Here is a 22,352-nt window from a genome sequence, read left to right as displayed (position 1 = left end):
ACCCAAGGTCACGCACCAGGCCAATGGCAGAGCTGGGACTATAACCCAGGTGAGTGCCCTATTCACTAGACCACATTGCTTCTAAAAAACACCCTTTAAAAAAAAACCTGTGCTGGTGTCATTGCTAGAATGGGTCAGAAATGGGGGTGGTTCCAGGAGAAAATTTTGACATTTGTGGGAAAAGCAGGGAACTGAACCCACAACTCCCAAATCCCTGGCTTATAGCCTAATCAGGGGAACAGCACAACCACTTTACTCACGTCAGTTGCATCCCAAATACTTGTCCCACTGCACTATTAGTATTATAACGTGAGGCCCCAGTCAGAGATCAGGGCCCCACTGCACTAGGAATGCGGAATAAATGAGACATTCCTTGCTACAAAGAACTTACAGTCTTAGCATAGGACAAGAGACAACAACGGCTTCCACCAAAGAACGTGCTACAGGGCAGGAAAAATGGCAGATGTTTCAGTTACAGGTCTGGATTGGACCTTGGGGGGGGTCAATTCCTGCCTCCCCAAAGATGCTGTGTGTGACCTCGGACAAGTCACAGAGGGTAGCAAAAGCTCGTAAGTTGCATAGGAAGTTAAGTCCCATTTTCAGAAATGACTCAAACACTTAGGAGCCTGAGACCCCATGACTTCCATAGAGACTTGAGCTGTTGAGTGCCTAATTCCCTTTTGAAAATGAAACTAAAATGATTTAAGTCACTTCAAATGCTGAGTGGAGCAACTCCGAGATACCTTTAAAATTCTGGGCCTTAGTATCCTTGTTTCTCCATCTGGAAAAGATGGCTAATAAACCTTCCTTTGTCTATTTACATTGTGAGTTCTTCAGACCAAGGGCTGTCTCTTACTAAGTGTGCCCGGCACAATGGGACCCTGATCTCAGTCAGAGTCAGTGCAGCATCCAGCACGGCAGGGCCTGCATCTCAGATAGTATCAGCTGGTTTCTGGCAGCATCTGGCATAACAAGGCCTTGATCTTGGTCAGGGTCTCTGCAGCACACGGCACAATAGGGCCCTGATCTCGGTCAGAGTCTAGCCCAATGGAGCACGATATCTCTCAGGTCTGTGCAGTGCCCAGCACCTGCAAGGGCCCCACTCTTGGTCAGGATCTGTGCAGCGCCTGGTACAATGAGGTCTTTAGGCACTGCTGTACTACAAATCATAATTACACAAGGAGGAGGTAACAGTAAGACAATCGTGCTTAGGAAAAAAACACTGCATTCACAGCACACCAACTCCCTGGAAAAGCAGCAAAGTGTCCTGTGGCACCTTATAGACTAACAGAAGTTTTGGAGCATGAGCTTTCGTGGGTGAATACCCACTTCGTCAGATGCATGTCCCTGGAATTACTCCAATGGCTCAGGGTGAATTTTGTCCCAGATACCAACATCTCTTGTGGACAACTGGCTGCATCAAAGGACTTGCTGGACTGGCTTTTACACTCACCTGATGTTGTTACCCAGGACTATTACTATTACTCTTAAGTACTGTGTGTATTATAATAGTACCTAGAAGACACAACCAAGATCAGGACTGCAACATTATTTATTTCTATTGTGGTAGGCCGAGGAGTACCAGCAACAGACCAGGAGGCCATTGCATTATGCACTAGACCAGTGGTTTTCAAACTGCGGGTCGTGACCCAGTACTGGATCGCAGAATGTAAGGCATTGGGTTGTGGCGGCTCTGGTCAGCACTGCCGCCTGGGCCACTGAAAGTCCTGTCAGTGGTACAGCCCGGCTAAGGCTGGCTCGTCCCTATCTGTTCTGACACCGTGCTACGCCCTAGAAGCGGCCAGCAGCAGGTTCGGCTCCTAGGCAGGGGGGCCATGGGGCTCCGTGCGCTGCCCCCACCCCAAGCACCGGCTCTACACTCCCATTGGCTGGGAACTGGCCAATGGGAGCTGGAGGGGATGCCTGCGGGCAAAAGCCATGCGAACCTGCTTGCACGCCTCCGCCTAGGAGCCAGACCTGCTGCTTGCTGCTTCCGGGGCACAGCACGGTCCATGGTGCCAGGACAGGCAGGAAGCCTGCCTTAGCATCCCCGCTGCGCAGCTGACCAGGAGCCGCCCAAGGTAATCCCAAACCTCAACCCCATGCCCCAATCCCCTGCCTCACCCTTGAGCCCCCCAAACCCAGCACCCCTTTCTGCACCCCAAACCCCTCATTCCTGGTCCCACCCCAGAGCCTGTACCCCCAGCCCAGAGCCCTGACCCCATCCCGCACCCTGAACCCCTCATTCCCAGCCCCACCCCACAGCCCTAACCCCTGCACCCAAACCTTCTGCCCCCGCCCTGAGCCCCTCCAACACCCCAAGCCCCTCATCCCCAGCTCTGTTGTGTTGCAGGCATCAAGCATTTTCTTCAACTGGGTCACCAGAAAAAAAGTTTTAAAACCATTGCATTAGACAAACACAGAACAAAGACATGGTTCGTGCTCCAAAGAGCTTCCAATCTAAGAGCAGACAATCAATGAGGCAGCCCCCTCCCAGTTTAAACAGACAATGAAAAGAAGTGAATTGCCCAGCAGCAGAACCAGGGATAGAAGCCAGATCAGCTTTCTCTAAGCCAGCGCTGCAGGCACTTCCTTAACCTTTTCCCACAGCCATTCTCGTTGTCCTCCCATCGCTCCCATGGATTTATGCAGTTTCTACCCTATCTTTATCCAGCAATTTGCCTCCACGTGGACCCCATCACTCCTCCATCACCAGCCAGCTTCGATGAAGCGCATATGGAGTTAGAGCCTCAGCTGACATAAACCTATTGTCTTCAGTGGGGCCATGTTGATTTACTCCAGCTCAGGATTTGGTCCGATGAGTCATCTTTTCAGCACCCGGCACAGTGGGGGCCCTGATCTTGGTCAGGGTCTGTGCAGTGCCTGCAGGGGCAGTTCTAGCCATTTCGCCGCCCCAAGCACAGCAGCACGCCGTGGGGGGCGCTCTGCCGGTTGCCGGTCCTGCAGCTCCGGTGGACCTCCCACAGACGTGCCTGCGGATGCTCCACCGAAGCAACGGGACCAGTGGACCCTCCACAGGGACGCCTGCGGGAGGTCCACCGGAGCCACCTGCCGCCCTCCCAGCGACCGGCAGAGGGCCCCCCGTGGCATGCCATCCCGAGCACACGCTTGGTGTGCTGGGGCCTGGAGCCGCCCCTGAGTGCCTGGCAGAATGGGCCCCCCGTCTCAGTTGGGGTCTGTGCAGTGCCTGGCAGAATGGGCCCCCCGTCTCAGTTGGGGTCTGTGCAGCGCCTGACAGAATGGGCCCCTTGTCTCAGTTGGGGTCTGTGCAGTGCCTGATACAATGGAATAATAGTCTGAGTTGGAGCCTCTAACTGTAATGCCAATAATAATCAACCAGTGCAAAGCAGGCTTGGTGCCCTTGTGTACTGGAGGCCTAATGCTTTCCAAACACTGCCCTTTGTCCCACATTTACTGAATCAGGAGATTTTGTCTCCCTTTCCCTTCAAGCTAATCCCTCAAACCCAGAGTAGAACTTTAACCCAAGTAAGATGATTATGGTTTACATAACCCACACAAGCACCCATTTAACCCAATCAGTTTCCTAAAGCTCCCCCACCCCCATTACCACCACGACACATACACAGTTTCCAGCATCCCAAAAAGAAACAGTCCAGCTGAGGTGATCCAAGTTAACACCACAGGTTGCTCAGATCTTCTTCCAACAGACTGGGATCCCCGCTGAGACCCCAGATCTTGGGGTGGATGCCAGGTTGATAGCGGTTTCAACATTGTAGGCAAGAATTTAGTGGGGCTGTGATAAAGGGAACTTTTTTCTGAGACAATAAGACTGAACTTTCCCATGCAGCCGTCCAAGTTTTGCTTTTCTCCTGTAGGAAGTGGCTGGCTATAGCTGTCGTGCTTTGACAGATCTCTAAAGAGAGCTGGAACTTTTGTAGGAGGTGCTCTTTCCAAATGCAGCTCCATTTGTGAAACTCATTTAAGTCCTCAGGAGGCGAGTTAACAGTGGATCTGTTCGTCATGAGTTTTGCCGAACTCCTAGACAGCATTGGCGGCATGGGCCGCTTTCAAATCATCCATGTGGCTTTGCTTGTTATCCCTGTTTTAATGACAGCCTCTCATAACCTTCTGCAGAATTTTTCTGCTGCTGTCCCAAGACATCACTGCCAGATCCGTGTCCCTGCCAACAGCACGGGTAGTACAAACATGACTCAAAGGCTGAGCACCAAAGAGCTCTTGAGGATCTCCATCCCCATGGATGGGGACTGGGAGCCAGAGAAGTGTCGCCAGTTCATCAACACCCAGTGGCAGCTCCTAAGTCCCAACGCCACCGTCGCGAACGAGACAGAGATGGAAACAGAGCCATGCACAGATGGGTGGACCTACGACAAGAGCATCTTCACCAACACCATCATTATGGAGGTAAGGAAGGGCTTAAAGCACTCACCACTGCTCAGCGAAACCCTGCATTGCTTGGGTGTTATTGATCAATATTTACATCTGATTGCACAGGAGCAGGAGGAAGTGTGGTCCAGCCAGTGAACTGTGACTTGGGTTCAATTCCTGTCTCTGAACCATTCCTACTCTGTGACCTTAGGCAAATTATGGGATTTGCCCAACTGGATCAGATCCAAGGCCCATTCAGCCCAGTCTCCTGTCTTGGACAATGGCCAGCAGCAGATGCTTCAGAGACAGGTGTAAGAACCCTGCAGTAATCCCATGTGAGATAACCTGTCCCATACACAGATCTCATCCTGATCTTTAGTAGTTGGAGATCGACTCAAGCCCTGAAGTACCAGGTTTAATATCCCTCCCAGAAACCTTGTTGTTGTTGTTATGATTACTCTGGATGTTTTTGATATCCATAGAAATGTCTAATCCCTCTTTCAATCTTGTTAACCTCTTCCCCTCAATGACTTCATGCGGCAATGAGTTCCACAGGCTAATCCCACATCATGTGAAAAAGTGTATTTCCTCTCATCAGTTTTGAGCTCCCGTATATTAATTGCATTGAACATCCTCTTGTTATGAGACAGGAAGAACAGATGCTCCTGATCTGCTGCGTCTCTCCCACTCGTCCTTTTATAGACTTTTATTCTGTCCCCTTTAGTTCATCTCCTTTGCAAGGTAAATGATCCCAGTCCTTTCAATCTCTCTCCACAAGAGAGTGTCTCAGGCTCTTGCTCATTCTTGTTGTCCTCCAATGAACCCCTTTTAGTTCTGCAATATCCTTTGTGAGATGGGGTGACTAGGTCTGCACCCAGCAATCTCTTCATCTCTCTGTCCCTCACATTCCCATATCAGTAAAACATGGATAATTCTTCCTTTCTCCCACCTGTGTCTATTTGGAATGTAAACCCTTAAGGGTGGGGGCTATCTTTACTGTGTTTGCATGTTTTAATTTTTAATAATGGAGATATACCTATCTCCTACAACTGGAAGGGACCCCCAAAGGTCATCAAGTCCAGCCCCCTGCCTTCACTATCAGGACCAAGTACTGATTTTGCCCCTTGCTGGAGCTTCTACCTGCTGCTAAAACAGAAAATAATAATGTCCTATGTGATGAGACACTGTTGGTCTCCATGCTTTCTGCTCCTATTATTTACTGACAATTTGTCCTGGGAAGGAACATTCAGATTATCAAAGGGGATTCTGGTAACTGTTTGCCAGATGGTTAGGAATGGCTGTAGCTGGATAGAATCAAACTGAGCCCTTCCCATGATTCAAACAGCTTTACAAAGTTGTCCATTGCTGTGAGCTAAGTGTGTAGTAGTACCATTAACTCCATTTTACAGATGGGAAACTGAGGCACGAGGTGGTGACGTGACTTGCCCAAGGTCACAGTTGTGTCAACCAGAGAACTGGCTACAGAACCCAGGAGTCCCGGGCTTTCAGTCCTACTCCTGTAACCCCTAGAATCACACAAGCTGCCTTAGAACCCAGGAATCCCAGTCCTAGTGCTCCAGGCACTAGAACATTCTCCTTCCAAGTGTCAGGAACAGAACCCAGGAAACTTGATGCCCAGTCTCTGTTTAACACTAGACCTCTCTCTCCTCCCACAGCTGTGGATAGAACCCAGCAATCCTGACTCCCAGCCCCTCACTGTATCCTACTAGACCCCATTCCTCCACAAGAGCTTGGACTAAAACCCAGGAGTCCTTAGGCCCAGTCCCTGCTTTAACCAATACATGTAATTCCACAGTTTGGAATTATGACCCGCAATGCTCTGCTCTAACCACTAGGCAACATCATGCAGCTGCATAACAGTAAATACCCAATACTAAGATGGTCGTTTATTTAAATATCCACCGGTAGTTATATCACTCACACATGTGACCTCATACAAGCTGTGAGCCACCCCGTTAACAAATCCACTGACACAGCAAAGCACTGTTTGCTTGTTTAACCAATGCTGAGCTGCAGGACTGCACACAGAGAAACTTCCCTGCCCTTGACAATTCTCAGATTGTTGGTTAGTTAAATATTTACTCGCAATTTAAAAAAATATATAAATACAAAGCAGGGATTAATTTTATTTTAAATGTAACCTTATTTACCAAATGCGGTGGTGCCAATAAAATCATTATTGTTATTAAAATATCTGTAGTGCCTCGAGATCCCAACTAAGAGCAGGGCCCCCTTGTGCCAGGCACTGCACAGACCCTGACTGAGATAGGGGCCCCCATTGTGCCAGGCAATGCACAGACACAGTGAGAGAAACAGTCCCTACCCTGAAGAGCCAACAATCTAAACAGACAGTGGGTGGGAGGGGAAACAACTTACCCAAGATCACACAGCAGGTCAGCCAGAGAGCTTACACCAGAACCCAGCTCTCCCGAGTCCCAGGCCAGCACATTGTCACTAGGCCACCTTTCCTCTGCTTCAAGGGTTTCTGGTGCTCAAAGCTATTGGCGGGGGTGCAGGAGCAGAGGCAGCAGCCCTTGTGACCTCTTGCTCTATGCCTCTTCCTTTTGCTACCTGCAGCCTGAGGCACTCCACCTCCCACTGGCAGCAAGCAGTACTGCACCCTGAAGTCCATCAACCACCTAATATGATCATTACAGAACTGCTGGGGATAATTCCCCTTAGCCCAGAGGTTCTCAAATAGGGGTCGGGACCCCTCAGGGGGTTGCAAGGTTATTATATGGGGGGTTGTGAGCTGTCAGCCTGCACCCCAAACCCCGCTTTGCATCCAGCATTTATAATGGTGTTAAATATATTAAAAAGTGTTTTTAATTTATAAGCGGGGTCGTACTCAAGAGGCTTGCTGTGTGAAAGAGGTCATCAGTGCAAAAGTTTGAGAACCACTGCCTTAGCCCCTAGAGACCAGCCATCCCAGCTCTCCATTATACCCTTGTCTGCTAAGTTAAATACTCCCTCCATCCATAACATTGGCTGTTTCCGCCTTGTGTGGGTATGAGTAGCTTGTTATGACAATGTCTTGACCCTCTTTCCTCCCCCGCCTGCAGTGGGACCTGGTGTGTAACCTGCGGACGCTCGGACAGATGGCTCAGTCAATTTACATGGCTGGGGTGCTGGTGGGAGCGCTTGTGTTTGGAAGCTTAGCAGACAGGTGGGTCTCTGAAAGGCTCTTCCTTCTCCCCGCTCTGAGAGCAGCTACAGGGCCCCAGAAAGCAGCAGTCATGAAATGAATGGTATCTGCTGGAGCTAAGGGCAAAAGTCCAGGCAGTGAACTGAATATTTAAATTTTGACTTCAGAGATGAGGTTTACCCATGGGGCAGAATAATCCCAGAGTCTAATAGCCTAGTGTGTCCAGATGCAAAGCTGGAGTAAACCAGCATCACTCCCCTGGAGTCAGTGGGGCCAGATTCCTAGCTCGTGTAAATCGGCACCACTCATTGGTGCCAACAAGCATTTTTCTATTGTATTTAATGAGCATTGGATGAGGCCCATTCATACCAGCTGAGGATCTGACCCACGGCCTGGCAGTTGCTACATTTTCCTTTGCTTATGTTCATCCTCTTCCTCCTAGTTGCATTCCCTCTCCCTGCATGATCGCGTGCCCATTGAAGTCAGGCACGACTCCCATTGTTTTCCATGCTGCAGTAGCCCAGAAAGCAACTCTTCTCAGTGCTTGTGGTTTACCCTTTCCCCTACACTTGAAATGGTGATCTACGTCCCCTTGTAGTCATTGCTTAGCCGCATTTAACTCATTTATAGCCTTGCCTTGTGGGTCAGTCCCTCCAGAGCCCTGGTCATTTGTGCTTGCTCTCCCCTGAGCACCTTACAGGCTAGGTCAGAACACACAGAGATTAGATTAGATAAAATAGATAATCTGTATCCCCGTGCCCAGGACTGAATGCAGATTGCCAGGTGTGGTCGCATCAGTGCTGTCCCCATCTATCCACAGGGTTCTGTGGCTCTGCATATACAGGAATCTATCAGTCACCAGACCCCAGCACAGCTATTAACATGCCTTCCTGTGGCACAGGTTCGGGCGGAAGGCTCTCCTGAGCTGGTCTTACCTGCAGATGGCTGTCTCGGGCACCTGCACTGCCTTGTCACCCAATTTCACCGCATACTGCATCTTTCGCTTCCTGGTTGGGATGGCCCTTTCTGGGATCATCCTCAACTGTATGTCACTGGGTAAGGGACCTTCTTTCACTGCTCTTTGTTTTTAACCTGGGGAAATTCACCCTGGTTATAACTAACCTGCATTACAGTTGCTCCTAGGAGACCCCAGCACAATGCACACTTTATTTCTGGTATGACAGTAGCACCTAGAAGCCCCATTCTGGTGTGTGCATAATTAGAAGTGTTGCAGTAGCACCTTGATGACCCAGTATAGTGTGCATATTAGGAATATTACAGTAGCACCTACAGGCCCTTACGAAGATCAGGGCCACATTAGATTGGACAGGTTATTAGTAGTATTATAATAGCACCCAGAGGCACTAAGTAAAATCAGGGGCTCATTACAGTCTGTGCAGTAGCATCTAGCAGCCCTAAGATCTGGTCCCCATTATGCGACGCACTGGATGTCTACCTCCCCCTTTGTGTCTGCTGCGCAGAGGATATAACTCTGCTCCAGCCACAGAGCCCTGCTTAACAGACAGCCACCATCTTAGTGACTTGGGGCTGGGCACTGACCCAGAGAACCTCCGAGCTAATGAGGTCTTTAGCTCAGCCCATAGAGACTCACGCACGCAGCTCTAGGTTACATGTGCACATAGTGAGACTATCCCGGCCCCAAAGAGCTTATAATAGACAAAGGAAGAATTATTGTCCCCATTTTATAGACGAGTGTTCAGAGGGGTTTGACTTTCCCACCATCACACAGGGATCCTGTGCCAGAGCCAGGAACCAAACCCAGCTCACCTGAGTCCCCCTGAGAGGCCAACCTACCTCTCAAGCCCCAGCAGCCCTCATTAACTGGGAGAGCTGTGAAGCTGCTGTCTTACTTCTCATGACCCAGCCCTACCAGAAGGCAAGACACACGTCCCTGGTATGCGGTGAGAGTGATCTAACAATCCCCCACGTCTCTGTTAGCACCTGAGCTAACAATGGCAATGCAGATTAGGGGCTGGTATTTTTTATCACTGTCTTCTCTATAGCTGCTCAGAACAGATCACATTATAATTGCGTATCCTAGGACCCAGGTTATTATTATTCATATTGCAGTAACCTAAGAGCACTAACTTAGGAGCCCCACTCATGGACCAGCACCCCATTGTGCTAGGTGCTGCACAGACACAGAACAAAAAGATGGTTCCTAAGTAACCTACTTTTTTTTCTTTTGGGATTCTCAATGTTCTCGTTTTCCAGGCAAATATCTGATTCCTCTTTTGAATGATGCTAAGGTCTGAGCCTCAAGGTGAATTTATGACAGTGGTCAGAGGGGTAGCCGTGTTAGTCTGGATCTGTAAAAGCAGCAAAGAGTCCTGTGGCACCTTATAGACTAACAGACGTATTGGAGCAGGACTCTTTGCTGCATTTATGACAGTGAGTTACGCAGGCTAATGGTTATACTGGACTCCCTGCATTGCTTTGCAGCCACCCCTGCCCTCAAATGCCCATGGTTTTCATTTTTTGATGCTGTTTTCCTGCTCTTGTTGGTTTTGATCTGGCCCCAGCATACAAATATTTATCCTTGAGTTTGCATGCATCACTTCTGCTTATATTCAGCCCGAGCCAGGAGGGTGTCTCAGAGGGAGCCCGGCATTGTAGCATCACTGGATTACAATAATACTACTTTGCAATTAAGGACATGTTAAAAAAAAGTTTGATTTGGAATTGTGGGTGAGGGTTTGAGTTGGTCCATTCTAATATTTATGGCACTAAAACAGTACTGTTATGGTAGCACCTAGAAGTTCTGACTGAAACCGGGGTCCCCATTGTGCCAGGCACTAAACGGACCCCAAGATCAGGGCCCCCATTGTGCTGGGTGCTGACAGCCCCTGATTGTGCCTGGTGCTGCACAGACTCCAGTCAAGATCAGGGCATCCATTGTGCTGGGCCCAGTCCATTCACATAGTGAGCAACAGTTCCTGCCTTGAAGAATTTATGGTTTAAAATACACAAAGGATGGGAAAGTGGAGTAGGAGACAAAGGGTGGTGTACTGAGACCACTGCCGACTGTGCTGACCAGCACAGTCTCATTGTTTCTTGGTGTCCTCCACATTTGTCTTTCTGCATCCAGCTGTTGTCTCTTGTCTTATATTTTAAGCTCATCTCTTTGTTCTGGGTGTGTACAGCACCTAGCACAATGGGATTCTGGTGCATGATTCCTAAGGCTATGTCTACACTGGCAATTGAATGACAAAACTTTTGTCTTTCAGAGGCCTTAACCTCTACCTCCCACCCCCCTGCTCCCTGAAAGACAAGTTTTGCCGCAACAAGTATCATGTGTGAACAGCGCGTTGTTGGCAGGAGCACGCTTCTGATGACAGCGCAAACGCCGCTTATTGGAGATAGAAGGTTTTTTTAATCAGCAAGAGAGCCAACAAACAGTGACTACACTGCACGACTTTTAGCAGCACGGCTGTGGCGACACAGCCATGTCGCTAAATGCTGTGTAGTGTAGACATAACCTAAGTCAGGGTTTCTCAACAGGGGTCGCCGCTTCTGTAGGGAAAGCCCCTGATGGGATGGGACGGTGTGTTTACCTGCCCCGTCTGCAGGTCCAGCTGATCGTGGCTCCAACTGGCTGTGGATCACTGCTCCGGGCCAATGGGAGCTGCTGGAAGCGGCAGCCAGTACGTCCCTCAGCCCTCGCCACTTCCAGCATCTCCCATTGGCCCGGAGCAGCGATCTCAAACCGAATTTGCAAATAGTTTTAGTCAACCTGAACCTGTATTTTTCAGTAAATAAACTGTGAGTCCAAAACATTTTGCCCAGCTCTTGTATTAACCCCTTTCGTCTGGGTGCCTTCCTTTCTAGTTGTTGAGTGGGTGCCAATCAATGTACGGACCATAGCCAGCACAGTGGTGGGATACTGCGCTACCATTGGGCAGATTGTTCTTGCAGGCTTGGCATATGCCCTCCCGGACTGGCGCTGGTTACAATTCACCGCATCTATGCCCTTCTTCATCTTCTTTCTCTACTCCTGGTAAGTGCACTGCTGATAGGTTCACAGGGCTAAATTCTGATCTCACTCTTAGATATCCATCTGATTTAGCTGTGATCGGCTACACAGCCTAATGCCCTCATTGTTTGCAGCTGTCTTTACTATGTAAAGGAACTTGACTGGTCCTGAAAGAATGTGCTGGGCACACCCATTGGCTTTACCAAGGTCTGTGACTGTCTTTGGATCCAAGGCAGTCATTTGTACCTGTCAGTGCAGAAAATGCATATGTTCAAGGGCTAGTACTGGAGAGGCTCAAACTCAGCTGGGAGCTGTAGGTCCTACTATAATGGAAATAACAACAACTTGGTGGAGCTTCTCTGTGTTTGCAACAGTGTAACAACTTCTCAGAATCTTCCCCACAAGCTCTTAGCTCTACCCACCCCCATGAGCCGCAAATTCCTACAAAGAGAACCCAACTGGAAAGAAGGAAGCACTCCATTGTTTCTTGGCATTGTTGCTCATTTTGCAGGTGGTTTGCAGAGTCCGCTCGTTGGCTGGTTCTATCAGGAAAACCGGACCAAGCAGTGCAGGTGCTTAAGAAAGTTGCTCAGATAAATAGAAAAAAAGAAGAAGGAGACAAGCTCGATACTGAGGTAAAGAGATGAATGGAATTGTTGCACCATCAAAAGAAACCACAGATAATCATATCTTATGTGCAATAAGGATGGTTACCCTGAGGACTTAAGTGATGTATAGGCTTGCAGCTGGCCCTCTGAACTGTATGATGCACTAGGGTCAGAAGTGCCCAGGATGCACCACCTCATCTCTCCAAGATGGTGCATTGTGGGAGATATAGTCCAACCAGGGAGCCTGACCTATAGAGAAGAATGGGAGCATGAGACCCCTGAATTACAACTTCCATGAGCCACTATGGCAGCATTCCCAAACAGAAATATTTCCATTTCTAGTCTGTTTCAGTATTTGAATTTTCACTGAAAATTTGAAATTTTGCATGGGAAAAAACTCCCACATTTTCTGTCCAGATTTATTCATGCATCATTGCATGATACTCATGCATTTAGCAATAGAATTGGTCAGGAATTTTCCAACTAAAATCAACAAATTTCTCATTTTGAAAAGTTTTTGGAAAAAAGTTTCAAAATTCCCATTTCAAACATTTTTGAAAAGAAAAATTCAATATTTTCAGTTTCAACATTTTTGCTAATTATAGTTTAAAAAATTAAATAGAAAAATGTCAAAACTGAAATAAAACATTTCGAAAATGTCAAAATAATGTTTCAATTGATTCAAACTCTATTTTTTTTCATACGGTCAATTTGTGCAAATTTTTGAGGCTGTCTTCTCATGCTGATCTGGGATCAGAAAAATGTGAGATCTCCAAAATTTTCCTGGGATGGGAAAACTGTTTCCCATCCAGCTCTTTGGCAGCTTTCTCGTGCATGCCATTAGCTCAGCTCAAATCTTATCTAGAGAGCGAGAGAGTGAATAAGACAATTCCGCCTTGAAATTTGTCCCAAGACATTGTGTATGAGGCTGGGATCCAGAAGTCCATGGGGATAAACGTCACCCTGGCATTTAAATAACATGCATAAAATTTCATTGTGGAGCTGCACAACATTTGATGGCTATGCACAGATTATATTAAGGTGAAATTCATCCCTGAGTTAGCACAAGTTCTGTGCAGCACTTAAATCCCATCTAAACTACGTTTTTAAGGACTTAAATGTAACAACTGGTACATATGTTTTGTGCTGCACAAGAATTAATTTCACCTTGGGAGGAGTGTTGGAGATTCTGCAATACACTGTGGGCCAGCTGATGTTTTTGTTTACCCTGCTCTAAATCCAGAGTCAAAGGAGTTATTCCAAATTTACACTGGTGCAACTGAGAGCAGAATACACCCCTCAAACTTTGTCATTCAATCCATTTAGGCTTTGGCAGCCAGGTGCTTAGCTAGAGTAAATCAGCATAGTTAATGAGTCTATGTCGATTTATATCAGCTGAGGAGCTGGTTCATGGACTCACAGATTTTAAGGCCATTAGACCATTAGTTTGACCTCCTGCATAACACAGGCCATAGAATTTCATTCAGTTACTATGTATTGAGCCCAGTAACTTATGTTTGACTAAAGCATCTTCCAGGAAGGCAGACAGTCTTGATTTGATGACATCAAGAGATAGGGAATGCACACTTCTCTTGGGAGTTTGTTTCAATGGTTAATCAGCTTCCCCGTTAAAATTTTTTGCTTTATTTCTAATTTGAATTTGTCTGGCTTCAGCTTCCAGCCACTGGTTCTTGGTCTGCCTTTCACTTTCTTGAGAGTCCTTTAATACTTGATATTTTCTTCCCAGGATTATGCTCTGTAATCAAGTCACCTCTTGATCTTCTTTCTGATAAGATAAACAGATTGAGCTCCTTCAGTCGCTCACTCTAAGGCATTCTTTCCAGCCCTCAAATCATCATTCATAGATTTAAAGGCCTAAACAAGGGACCACCAGATCATCTAGCCAGACATGCCATATATTTCAGGCCACAGAATTTCATCCAGTTACTTCTGTATTGAGCCCAATAACTCCTCTAGCCATATCCAAATACAAGCTTCTCAAGGTCATCTGAATAACCACACTTACTAATCTGGGATATTTGCTGACATTAATTTAATATATGAATGATATAAATCTAGCATGCTTCCAATGATTCTTAAATTCTGGCCCTAGTCCAGTGATCAAAATCAGACAACACATTTGTTAGCCTTTTGTGCTGGAATTCTGATTTCTAATTCATTCCAAAGGACAAGAGTCTGTTGTTTTTCCAACCTGAAAATCATTGTCCTTAATACGCCTGGTAAAGTCCCATGATTCTGACCTGCAGAAAGAAGCAGTTTCATTTGCAAAAGTAAACCTCTTAAGATGTGCAGAAAGATAAGACTGTGAGGTCTTAGCACTAATAAGAATTCTGATGCTCATGCCAATGGACTGAACTAAGATTAGTAATTCCTGCCCTTTCATGATCTCAGCTGCTCGTTTCTCAAAGATAAACAGGGACACAAATGTCTTGGGGTACAAACTATGCTACTTGTATTTCACAATAGATTGCAGTGTGTTTCAATACTAACAGTTCTATTATGTTAAGACAATGGCTTACGAGGTGGGGGTCGAGCAGGGGGCACTCTCTCCTTGGAATCCATGGTAGCCCTGATGCCCCAGTGCCATGCTAGGGAACACTGTGTTACAAGGAGTAAGATGGGGGGCCCCAGCAGGGGGCGCTGTCCCCTCACAGTCAGTGCTGACCCCAGTGACCCACCATGATTCACTGGAGGTGCAAATATGTGGTCAGTTAAGGTCCCTGGGCCCTTTTCCAAATGGGGTTAGTTACCCCAGGGATACAGCTGCCCTCACTTCAATGGCATCTAGGCTAGAGCACAAGGGAGAATTTCAGCTTTAACACTTCAGACCAAATTATCTCAGGACAAATGCCCCAGGAAAACCCACCGAAGTCAACTTTATCTTCTGTCCTGAGGTTGAGTAGCATTATTATGAGCTGTTAAACAGCTTCTGCTTTCCAACCCAGAGCATTTCAGTGGTGGATGAAGTCATCCGATCTATCTGCATACATACCCCTCTATCTGTATCTATCTATGTTCATATGTAACTGGATGAACATATTTAAAAAAATCAGGAAAGTCTCTGCATTCTGCTTTTCTCTTCAGTCTGTGTTAGGATCACTTCAGCGTTGTGCCAGCTCCTGCAGCCAAGTGATAGCTCTTGGATGGTCACTAGAGGGGGATGCAGGATTGGTTGTATGTTTTCTCCTGTGCTGAGCTCACCCATATTCCAGGTCTGCTTTTGTTTCCTCTAAATGGAATGGTGCAAACATTTTAAAACAGCTCCTTGGCTGTCACAGGAATTGCCTGACTGGATTAGACCAGTAATCTGTGTAACCCAGTATCCAGTCTCTGATAGTAGCTAGCATGGAGTCCCATTCCAGGCTCTGGGAGAAGAGCAGGGTCTAGTGGTCAGAGATGGAGGAGGCTGGGAATCAGGATTCCGGGGTTCCATTCCCAACTTTGGGAGGGGAGCGATACCTACTGGTTAGAGCTAGGAACTGGGAATCAAGACTTCTGGGTTCTCATCCTATCTCAAACACTGGCAGACTATTCTTTATCCATCCGTTATTTTGTAGGCCTTTATCAGGTCCCCTCTTGCTGTGGTAAACATTCCCAATCCTTTCAGTCTCCTGGGAGTCTTTCCAGAGCTCTAATCATTCACATCGTGCATCTTTGTCTCTCCTCACCGCATATTTCTGCTACACCCTATGGGCCAGATCCTCAGCTTCATTGTCAATTGACTTCAATAGCGCAACAACTGGCTTATACCAGCTGGGGATCTGGCCCCATTTTCTCCAATGGAGCATATCAAATGTGCTGAGCACAATGAGGAGGATGCCAGCAGGATAATACGTCAGAATTATTTTTCTTACTGTCTCTTCCCCCTAGGTCTTGAAATCCAACATGCAGAAGGAAATGGCTTTGGCACAATCTTCCTACACATTGTACAGTTTGGTCCGCACACCCAACGTACGCAGGATATCCTGCTGCATATCTAGTGTCTGGTAGGTATGCTCTATTCTTTCTTTCTAACCCCGAGGCCCCATTGCAGCACTCGGGGGTGCTGTGCTGCAGGGAGAGAGGTGGGGAGCTCAGTAGGGGGCACCCTCTCCTCAGAGTCAGTGCAGAACCCAATGCCGACCATGATTCATGGGAGGTAAAAACATGTGGCCAGTCAAGATCCCACTGTCCCTTTTCCCATCTGAGTTAGTTATACCAGGGATAAATCCGGCCCCGCTGTATATTTACATCCCCCCTCCAATGACCATTCACAGGTTTGCCACCAGCTTTGCCTTCTATGGCTTGGCCATGGACCTGCAGCACTTCGGCTTCAACATTTATCTCATCCAGGTGGCTTTTGGCTCCATTGACATCCCGGCCAAGCTGGGTGCTGCCATCGGGATGAGCTTCATTGGCCGGCGCTTCACCCAGGCAGCTTCCGTCATCCTGGCAGGGCTGGCGATCCTGGCCAACATATTTGTGCCACGAGGTGGGCATTCAGGGTGCAGCAGCCAAGGGAGGTACAGGGCTGAATGAAGATTACCTGGGACTCTAGTCATACCATGACATGGGACAACCTACTCCGAAGATGATCTCCCCCTGGCCACAGCCCTTACAGCCCAAATCCATCCCTATGGCCATACCACCAGGGGCATCCCCTGACCCAATACCCCGCCCCAGGGGTCTCCCCTGGCTCATGGCCCCACCCTCACAATCCAACCTCACCCCGTGGCCCTCCATCTTTGGCTGAACCCTTCCCACACAGCCAAAGTCCTCTCCATAGCCTTGCCCCCATAGCCAAAACTGACCTCATGGCCTTACCTCCCCACAGCTATGCCTCTCCTCCACATCCCACCGCTGCATGACCGGACCTCGACCCCCACAGCCCAACCCTGACCTATGGCCCCGTGTCTCCTTGAAGTGGCAGAGGGAGTGATCTGCTTGGGAGCAGAACAGGAGTATAATGGGAGATGTTGTCCAGTCAGGGAGCCAGGCCCACAAAGGAGAATGGAGACAAGAAGCAAATGAACTACAACTCCCATGTGGCACTAGAATAGCATCAAAATATTTCAACTTTTGGGTGTTCATTTTTTGACACATAAAAAAATGATATTGTCTGTGGGAGGCAGACACACTCTGTGAAAACTTTGTTTGGTTGAAAACCCCAATTTTCCATCAAAAAACAGTTTTTTCTGACCATCCCTTATGTAGACATCTCTTTTATAGATCATAGTGTTACTCTGGCCATATCTCGGATACATGCTGTATATAGGCACTGAGTGACCAGCCTTGGCCAGGACTGTTTCAGCAACTGATCCCCCCCATGACTGCTACCAGCACTGACCATTAACTCTCATCTTTTTATGTCCCCCCACAAGAGCTGAAGGCCTTACGTACATCCCTGGCAGTGCTTGGAAAAGGATGCTTAGCCTCTTCCTTTAACTGTTTGTACCTCTACACTGGCGAGCTGTACCCAACAGTCATCAGGTACCTACTGCAGCAACTCATCTATTTCTGCGTTAGATGAAAATCTACCCAATGCTTTACTCAAGTTAGGGGGTCAGAGCTTTACTCAAGACAGGGCTCCTCAGGTGCAGCTGGAACCAGAGCTCAGAATTTCCATTCCAAAGGAAGTTCCAACATTTCAAAATTTCTTTTGAGATGAAAATTCCAAAAAATTTCATTTCAGAAATATCTGAACAACCTTATTGAAACTCAGGTTACTGGGTTCAACACGGGGTAACTGGGTGAAATTTAACAACTCGTGTTATACCAGAGGTCAGACTAGAAGATCTACTGGTCCCTTTGCACCTTAAACTCTATGAACATTTCAGTAAGGACTTATCAAAACAGTAACTGATTTATCATTTCAACTAGTATATCACATTCTATTATATAAACCACTCGTAGCAATGTAGAGCTGGAAAGGACCTCAAGAGGTCATCTAGTCTATTCCCCCATGCTGAGGCAGGATTAAGTATGCCTACACCACCCCTGACAGGTATTTGTCTAACTTCTTTAAAAAAATGAAGAACGGGGATTCCACAACCTCCCTTGGTAACCTGTTCCTATCCTTAGAGTTTGAAAGTTTTTTCCTAAAACCCAACCTGAATCTCCCATGCTGCAAACTAAACTGACTCCTTGTCCTAACCTTGGTGGACATGGAGAACAATTGATTCTCCTCTTTATAACAACTATTTACATATTTGAAGACTTATGTGTTTTCCCCATTCCCCTGCCTCCAGTCTTCTCTAGACTAAACATGCCCAGTTCTACCCACCTTTCCTCATATGTCAGGTTTTCTAAACCGCTGATCATTTTTGTTGGTCTCCTGTGGACTCTCTCCAAGACACAGTACTCCAGCTGAGGCATCACCAGAGCCAAGTAGAGTGGAACAATTGCCTCCTGTTCCTTACATACAACATTCCGGTTGCATCCCAGAATCACAGTGGCCTTTTTCACAACATCATGTCACTGTTGATGCACATTCAACGTATGATCCACTATAACCCTCAGATCGTTTTCAGCAGTACGACCACCTAGCCATCTATTCATCATTTTGTGTATGTGCTTTTGATTTTTCCATCTTACATGCAGTTGTCACAGATCACCTGGCCCTTTAAGGATAATTGAGCTCAGCCACACCTGCACCAGATTAGCTAGCCCCCGCTTTAGCTGGTCCTGGTCAGATGTTGGAAGAACTGTGTGGAAGGCCCTGAGCAAGGTTCTGAAAGAAACTGTGAAAGGTTCCAGGGAAGGAGTCTGGGCTGTGTCCCACAGCCAAAGACAGACCGAAGGGTAACCCAGAAAGGATTGGGAACTGAGTCTGATGGGTGGGCTAAAGGGGACCCCAAGTGGGGACAAAGAACTTTTGATTGTGTTTGAACTTCTGTTACCTCAAGGGATGATTGAACCCTGAGTGAGCCAGCCAGAGGGCTGAGCCATGTGAACCGCCAGGAGAGACAGGAAAGCCAGAGGAGGAGGAAACTGAGGCAGAGAATGATTGCAGAACCACACTCAAGCAGCATGGGGTGCTACAAGGCAGGCATGTCCCATGACACTAGTACTTTGTACTTGTCCTTATTGAATTTCATCTTATTGATTAATATAATAATCAAAATGATAAATCAGTTATCATTTCAGTAAGTCCCTATTGAACCGTTTTGATAAAGTCTGTTCAATATTTCCAAGCCCTGCACTTTCCATATATCTGATTAGGTAAAGAATGCACCTGGGGGGCAGGAGGTTTCTTTCCTTTCATTGGCTGGGGGAGGGAAATAGGTGAGCCAATCGACATCTGCCCTCCCCCACCCCCAGTGTAAGGCTTCTCTTGTTCCCATTCTTGGGCTCCCCAGGCCCCATCAGGGCAAAAAGAAAAACAACAAAGCCCTTCGACCTCACTTAAATGAAATGTTTCAATCGTTTTTCACTGAAAATTTTGACGAAATCATTATGTTCCCATTAGATATTTCATTTTTGTTAAATCAGTATTTTCCAATGGCAAACTGTTCTGGTGGAAAATTTTCCCTCAGTTCTAGCCTTAAGCCTAAAGTAACATTTTCTGAACGACCTAAGTCCCATTTTCAAAACTTTCTCCCTGTTAAAAATGTGCACCTTGTTCCCAGTTTGAATCGGTCTAGCTCCAACTCCCAGCCCTTGGATCTCTCATTTGCCCTTTTTCCGATGCCTCAAAGGATGCATCTCATCTAGGAGATCACTTCTCCCCACCTAGGTATTTACAGACTATAACTCTATTGTACAGCATCAGCCTTCCTGTCACAGTGAGTCCTGACCTCAGTTTGGGGATAGCCTCAAAGATTAAAGTCAACCCCAAAACATTTAGTTTTGATCCCTCCCTACCCTGACAGAATTTTTTTTTAAAAATTAGCAAAAATGTGACCTTTTTCCCACAGAAAAATTTGCTTTTGCAGAAACTGCATTTCCTGTTGAAGGGAAGTTCCTAACTAGCTGTAGAAATAAGGAAAGCTGGTTCTGATCAAAGGCCATTTCTGAGCAGACCAAGGGGAGAAAAAAGTCCATGGGCAGATTGAGTCTGGTCTTTTTCAGAATCAGTCCAATAGTATCATGATTTTATGATTTCTTCTTTAAAGGTTGTTTTCTACACTTGCAGACAGACCGGCATGGGGCTTGGAAGCACCATGGCTCGCGTGGGCGGCATAGTAGCTCCGGTGGTAAGGGTGACGGGGGAATATTTCCCATACTTCCCACCAATTATATATGGGACAGCTCCTATAATCTCAGGCATCGCTGCTATATTCCTGCCAGAGACCCTCAATGTGCCATTGCCTGACACCATAGAAGAAGTGGAGAGAGGGTTAGTTCACTTTCACTTCATTTTGATTGTGTCCTCTCCTACAGTAGTTAGTCTGAGCCTTCTCTCTCTCGTATAAATGGGAAGAAATTGCCTTGGATTCAATATAACTACACTATAGTAAGAGAAGAACTAACACCTCCCACCTTAACAGCAGCATGGGTTAGTGCTGGACTGAGAGTCAGGAGACTGGGTTTCACTCCCATCACTCTGTGCTCCTGTTTCCCCTTCCACTCTTTGTCTATTCTTCCTTTTTAGATCATAAGATCTTTAGGGCAGGGACTGTTTCCTATTACATATCTGTCCAGCACCTGACCCAATGGGGTCCTGGTCTCAGTTAGGGTGGGTAAATAAGCCAGAGCTCAACTGGAGTCAACATGTCCATATCCCCAGCCGGTGTAAATTGGTTGTAGTGCCACTGAAGTGAATGAGGCTAGATTCCCAGGTGGTGTAAATAGATGAAGTTCAGTTGAAGTCAATGGGCCAGATCACCAGCTGGTGAAAATTGGACATATCTCCATTGAAGTTAGTGTCCAGCTGTGGCCTTAGGCCAATTCAAAACAGCAGAGGATCTGGCTCAGTATTTATTTGTGTGTGTGTGTGTGTGTCTCTCTCTCTCTTTTTATTTTTTTTAAAAGGAAAAGGGCCAGAGACCTAAAGAATGACAAGCAAAAGGAGAAGATTCTTCTGCAGACAATGGGGCCGGCAATGTTGCAGGAAGCCTGATGGTGTGATGCAAGAGGGGGCCCCTTGGGTTAGGTAGTCCTCTGTTCAGAGTGTCACCCACGTTTCTGTACACAGCAGTATACTCATAGGGCCTGGCTCTGTGCAGTGCTGCAGAGCAGAGAGAGGTTGCAGGGGAGTCATAACAAATAAATGGCAGATTCCTCAGTCTTTGAAATATCTCTCTCACACATACACACGTGCGCACACACTCTGATACTCGCACTCATACATACACTGACTCGTGTGCATGTTCACACTTACACTCATGCATACACCCAGTCCCATTCACACCGTCACACACACGCTCACACATACACACTCATTCACTCAGGCAGATGTTCTCACACATTCCTGCTCACACACACTTGCAACAAACACAGAGGTCGGCACTGTTAGAAGGCTCCCTTCCTTTCCACCACAGCTGATTAACACTCGACCTTCTGCCATCTGACAATAAGTTGGTTCCCAACCCAAATCTCATAAACAGCTGTGTTTTATGGAAAACTCACCCTATAAATCTAATGGCTGTGGATGGAATGTGTTTCATTCAGCTCCCATTGTAGAGAGGCCCATGGCCATTTTTCACATACCTGAATACCAGAGCCCTTGGGTCAGAGGAAATGTTTAAACAATTTCAATTACCATCACGTCTGTTTCCATGGGGCGTAAACAGAACACTCATGCTGCCTAATAAATGCCGACTCCTGTTAAGGCGGTAGTCTGGGATGACCCATTCATCTCCTGCCCATGGTATCACCACCTCTCCAATGGAGGACTCCCATTATGGCTCTGTATCTGCTGAAGGGTTCAATCTTTTAGCCCTAAAATTATCTTCATCCCAGATAGGACAGAAACTTTGGACCATATTTGTGGCTGGTGTAAATGGGCAGAGCTCCACTGACTTCAGTGGAGTGATGCCCCTTTACACTAGGCTGGGTATCTGGCCCCTTTATGCCAAAGAAACTTTGCCCAATTTACACTAGCTGGGGATCTGGCCATACTGTTGCCAATGGAGTGACACCAACTGAGGATCTGCTCCATTAATTCCAGTGGAGCTATGGCTGATTTACATCAGCTGGGGATCTGGCCCGATTGCCTCCAATTGAGCTACAGGTCTAGTCCTGACTCAGAGAGGTTGAATGATCAGCGCAGTGG

At 47.1% G+C, this 22,352-nt stretch overlaps 1 protein-coding gene across 3 annotated transcripts; it reads left to right on the top strand.

The window, feature by feature from the left end:
* The first annotated feature begins 3,811 nt into the window (after positions 1–3,811).
* LOC115654714 (solute carrier family 22 member 6-A-like) lies at positions 3,812–22,224 on the top strand. 3 transcript variants are annotated; one of them, XM_030569401.1, is made up of 10 exons: positions 3,812–4,404; positions 7,452–7,555; positions 8,436–8,590; positions 11,384–11,552; positions 12,040–12,163; positions 16,028–16,143; positions 16,414–16,628; positions 17,518–17,626; positions 20,271–20,474; positions 21,110–22,224. In XM_030569401.1, the coding sequence occupies exons 1-10, from the start codon at positions 4,003–4,005 to the stop codon at positions 21,195–21,197; spliced, it is 1,686 nt and encodes a 561-aa protein (XP_030425261.1). In that variant the 5' UTR covers positions 3,812–4,002; the 3' UTR covers positions 21,198–22,224. The 3 variants fall into 3 exon arrangements, with proteins under 3 accessions (XP_030425261.1, XP_030425262.1, XP_030425263.1); XM_030569402.1 differs by lacking the exon at positions 21,110–22,224 and having other exon boundaries at positions 20,251–20,415; XM_030569403.1 differs by lacking the exons at positions 17,518–17,626; positions 20,271–20,474; positions 21,110–22,224 and adding an exon at positions 16,971–17,146.
* The last annotated feature ends 128 nt before the right edge of the window (positions 22,225–22,352 follow it).

The sequence above is a fragment of the Gopherus evgoodei genome, chromosome 7, assembly GCF_007399415.2.
Source record: "Gopherus evgoodei ecotype Sinaloan lineage chromosome 7, rGopEvg1_v1.p, whole genome shotgun sequence".
Classification (NCBI taxonomy): domain Eukaryota; kingdom Metazoa; phylum Chordata; order Testudines; family Testudinidae; genus Gopherus; species Gopherus evgoodei.
Note: the sequence above shows the minus strand (reverse complement) of the source record. Positions and strands in the feature narration are given on the sequence as shown.

Bases quoted from the DNA above. Each gene is read 5' to 3' on its own strand.
- LOC115654714 (XM_030569401.1), top strand. From the start codon at position 4,003: ATGAGTTTTGCCGAACTCCTAGACAGCATTGGCGGCATGGGCCGCTTT. The intron at 16,629-17,517 runs GTGGGCATTCAG...TCCCCCCACAAG, and splicing joins CAACATATTTGTGCCACGAG to AGCTGAAGGCCTTACGTACA. The intron at 20,475-21,109 runs GTTAGTTCACTT...TTTTTTTAAAAG, and splicing joins ATAGAAGAAGTGGAGAGAGG to GAAAAGGGCCAGAGACCTAA.